The 3,743-nt window shown below is 32.3% G+C and overlaps 1 protein-coding gene across 1 annotated transcript; it reads left to right on the top strand.

Annotated features, from left to right (window-relative positions):
* Positions 1-2,553: 2,553 nt before the first annotated feature.
* LOC103501405 (18.1 kDa class I heat shock protein-like) lies at positions 2,554-3,466 on the top strand. The gene has a single exon (XM_008464973.3). The coding sequence runs from the start codon at positions 2,797-2,799 to the stop codon at positions 3,274-3,276; it is 480 nt and encodes a 159-aa protein (XP_008463195.2). The 5' UTR covers positions 2,554-2,796; the 3' UTR covers positions 3,277-3,466.
* Positions 3,467-3,743: the final 277 nt, after the last annotated feature.

Here is a 3,743-nt window from a genome sequence, read left to right as displayed (position 1 = left end):
CAAACCTCATCCAAATCCAGAAGTAACAAAGACAATTCAGAGGAGTCTGATTATTTTTAGTTACTATTTATAACTAAAAAGAGTACTTATACTAGAAAGAATCATTTTTTAGCTTATTAAAAGTTGTTTACTCATTTGAATCTTAATAATATCTACTTGTCCAGACTTTTCGTTCTAGACGTAAGCATCTTGACATACTTAGACAAAGATTCAAACTCATGACGAGTCTCTTTTAGTTCTTATTTAAGAGTTGTAATAGAAGACAAGTAACAATGATTATCCTCCAGCAAAACTTGTATTCTTTCTTTATGTTGTTTTAGAATGATTTGATCTTCCTCTTATTTCTTGACTAAATTATCTCCAACCGGAGTAGCACAAGATGGAATTCTCTACTAATCACTATAGATAGAAAACTCCTTCTTCCCACTAGAATAGCCACTCGTTTGCAGCTGTAATACTGATAAGTGCTCTACCAAATTCTTTGGCCTCACTATTTTCCCTCATCGCCAGACAAGGTAACTGTTAAACTTTTCTTCTTTCATTTCAGAAATGTAGCACGCTCAACTTGATAATGTCCAAAACCTTCACCTTCATGACACCTCACGCTTCGAGTTGTTGACCCACCATCCCTAATCGACGCCATTGAAAACTCAATGAACCAGCAGTCAACCTGACATTGATACCAATTGAAAAAACAGATACTTAGTTATTGTTGTACTATTTGTTGTACTGTGAGTTAATAACAGAAAGAACAACTACGGAAGCACATAAAGCACAGAGAACACATCAAACTTTGGTAACCCAGTGCGAGGGCTCAAAATCTACATCAGGGGGACCTTAGAATCATGATAAGAGATTATATTGCACATGTAGTAATTGAGAAATTACAATGTTATGAATTAAGGTACAACACTCTAAATATTAGGAATGGACAATGTTTCAAATGTTGACTTTGGCTAACAAGTTGGTGATGTACTCATGTTGGCTCAATTGAATACCATCTCAAACATAAGTCAGCTAAATGTCGAAAAGATTTTCAAGTCCCTAAATCTTTTAGAGTAAATTTAGAAATAAAAGTTAAATGAAACGTACGATGTGCTTGCTTGAAATCATAGAGGGCGATATTTAACTTTTAGATACATTAAGGTTTCGATAAATCTTCGTATGAATGAAGTTCAGTGATATGATGTGTCATTAGAAGATGCATTGTTTAAATCAATTTTGTGTAAAACTCTAAAATTGTAACATTAAAACATGTATTTTAAAATTGCAATACATATATACAAAAACATTAAAACATTAAAATTGCATTCGCGCACTGTCTTCGAAAGCCCTATTTATACATATATAATCTATATCCATAAATCTTGATTCTTTTAAAGATAATTAGCAAGGTTCCTAAAATCAAGGAGAATCTTTTATCCTTTAATTATCTTATCTTTTTGAAGAATAATCTCATAAAATCTTTTAGACAAAATCTTCAACAGTTTCTTTTTATTTTAAGAAAGATAAAAGATTTTCTTCGGTATTTAAAGAAAGATAAAATATCCTCTCAGAATCTTTTTTTAAATATCTTTTATTTTAAGAGAAATGTTGTGCGTAAAAAAGATTCTCTAAGTCTGCCGGTTTCTAATCTCTCTTCCAAGTTTATCTTTCTCCTTATTATAAAAGAAGATCTTTGTCATCGAAGTTAATTCTTTTTGCAGCAGTTTTGGAAGTCCCATATAATGCATGGAGGATCTGTATAAAGGTAAAGAATTACCTTCTTTGATATTTTGTGAAGACTACTTGATAACTTCATTATTGGTTTCAGTGTATTATATAAGAGATATAAAAAAAATTGAGTCAGTTGATTTAGGGTCATCTATTTCAAGGAGCATGTTTTATCTTTATTAGATTTTAATACAATTTTAAGCGTATCTGATTATTTTTAGTTTCTATTCATAACTAAAGAGTACTTATACTAGAAGGAATCACTTTTAGCTTATTAAAAGATGTTTATTCATTTGAATCTTAATAATATCTACTTATCTGTATTATTTGTTCTTACTGTTCCTCTAGCTATTTCTATAGTTGTTACTAATCTAAATGCTAATATTGATCGAGATTTTGCCTTGAAAGCCAAAAACTACTAATATAACGTAAACAAAGTTAGAAAATTTATACTTATGAGTAAATTTCAGTTCATTTAATAGTAACATTTAAAGTATAGCATATTTGCAATGAGTTAGCTATTTTGATTTGTTTTAGCCTGTGATGTTGGTTTTTATAATTTTAGTGTGCAGGTGTAGTTTAATATTTCCTAATCAATATTTTTTTTTATTTCAAAAAATTATTTTGCTATTTTTACAACTTTGATTTTGATTTTTTTATATATATATATATATATATTATTACAAAATGAAACATTAAGATTTGATATTTCTCTAATTGTAGTTGGTTGGCTGTGTGAATCTTAATCTAAGAAAGCCCATACAAAAGGCCCACTAAAAATGGCCTGACTACCATCTCATCAATCCACTGCCTTCCTCCCATTAAGAGTCCAAATAGGTCGGGAAGATAGTAGAAGCTCCTGGAATCCTCTTCTTCTCCAACCAGAAATTCTTTTTCTGGAAATCTCTAAACTATCATCTTCCCTCCTATTTAAATGTTTCATCCTTCCAACTCGAAGATAACCTTGGAAGCAGCAAACAATACCAACATTCCGACCAACTCTGTATATAACAAAATCCATTTCCATTCTCTCTTCTTTCTCTGTTTCTTAACAAATATCCTCTGCTTTAAATTTCAACCACCATGTCTCTGATTCCAAGCATTTTTGGTGATCGCCGGAGCAACGTCTTCGACCCCTTTTCATTTAACATTTGGGATCCATTTGAAGGCTTGACATTTTCCAACTCATTGGCCAATCTCCCCTCTTCTGCTCGCGAAACCTCTGCTTTTGCCAACACTCGCATTGATTGGAAAGAAACCCCACAAGCCCACATCTTCAAGGCAGATCTTCCCGGGATCAAGAAGGAAGAAGTCAAAGTGGAGGTGGAAGAAGGCAGAGTTTTGCAAATCAGTGGAGAGAGGAGCAAAGAGCAGGAGGAGAAGAACGAAAAATGGCATAGGATTGAGCGGAGCAGTGGGAAGTTCATGAGGAGGTTGAGGTTGCCTGAGAATGCTAAAGTTGAGGAGGTGAAGGCCAACATGGAGAATGGAGTTCTGACTGTGACAGTTCCGAAAATGGAAGTGAAGAAGCCAGAGATCAAGTCCATTGACATCTCTGATTAAAGTTGTAGTTCTAAAGTTTGTGTGTATGCTGTGTTTGGGTTGATGATATGTTGACTGTTGAGTGAAGGCTTTGAAATGTATTTTGTGAGATTTTGATTGTTGAAACAGTTTTGTTGTTTTCATTTTGTACTATACTATTGTGAGAATGAATACAATAAAATTAACTCTTATGGCGTAGCATACTGCTAAATCTTTTGTGGCTATTTTCATCCAACTTTATATACATATATATATATATATATATATATATACACACATATACATATATAAATGTATCCGTAAATTTATCAGTTTTAGATATATAAATGTATCTTTGAAGTGATTAATCTTTAAATAGAGCCTGAAGTTCTGAAGTGCTTCATCTACTAGATGGAAGAAAATCATCAACACTAGCAGCCTAATCAACACCAAAATCACAGCCCTTTAAAATATCATCTCAATATATATTGCACTGCAAGATGTAGTAA

Source organism: Cucumis melo, chromosome 10 (genome assembly GCF_025177605.1).
Source record: "Cucumis melo cultivar AY chromosome 10, USDA_Cmelo_AY_1.0, whole genome shotgun sequence".
Taxonomy (NCBI): Eukaryota; Viridiplantae; Streptophyta; class Magnoliopsida; order Cucurbitales; family Cucurbitaceae; genus Cucumis; species Cucumis melo.
The sequence above is the reverse complement of the archived record's forward strand: the minus strand, read 5'-3'. Positions and strand labels throughout refer to the sequence as shown.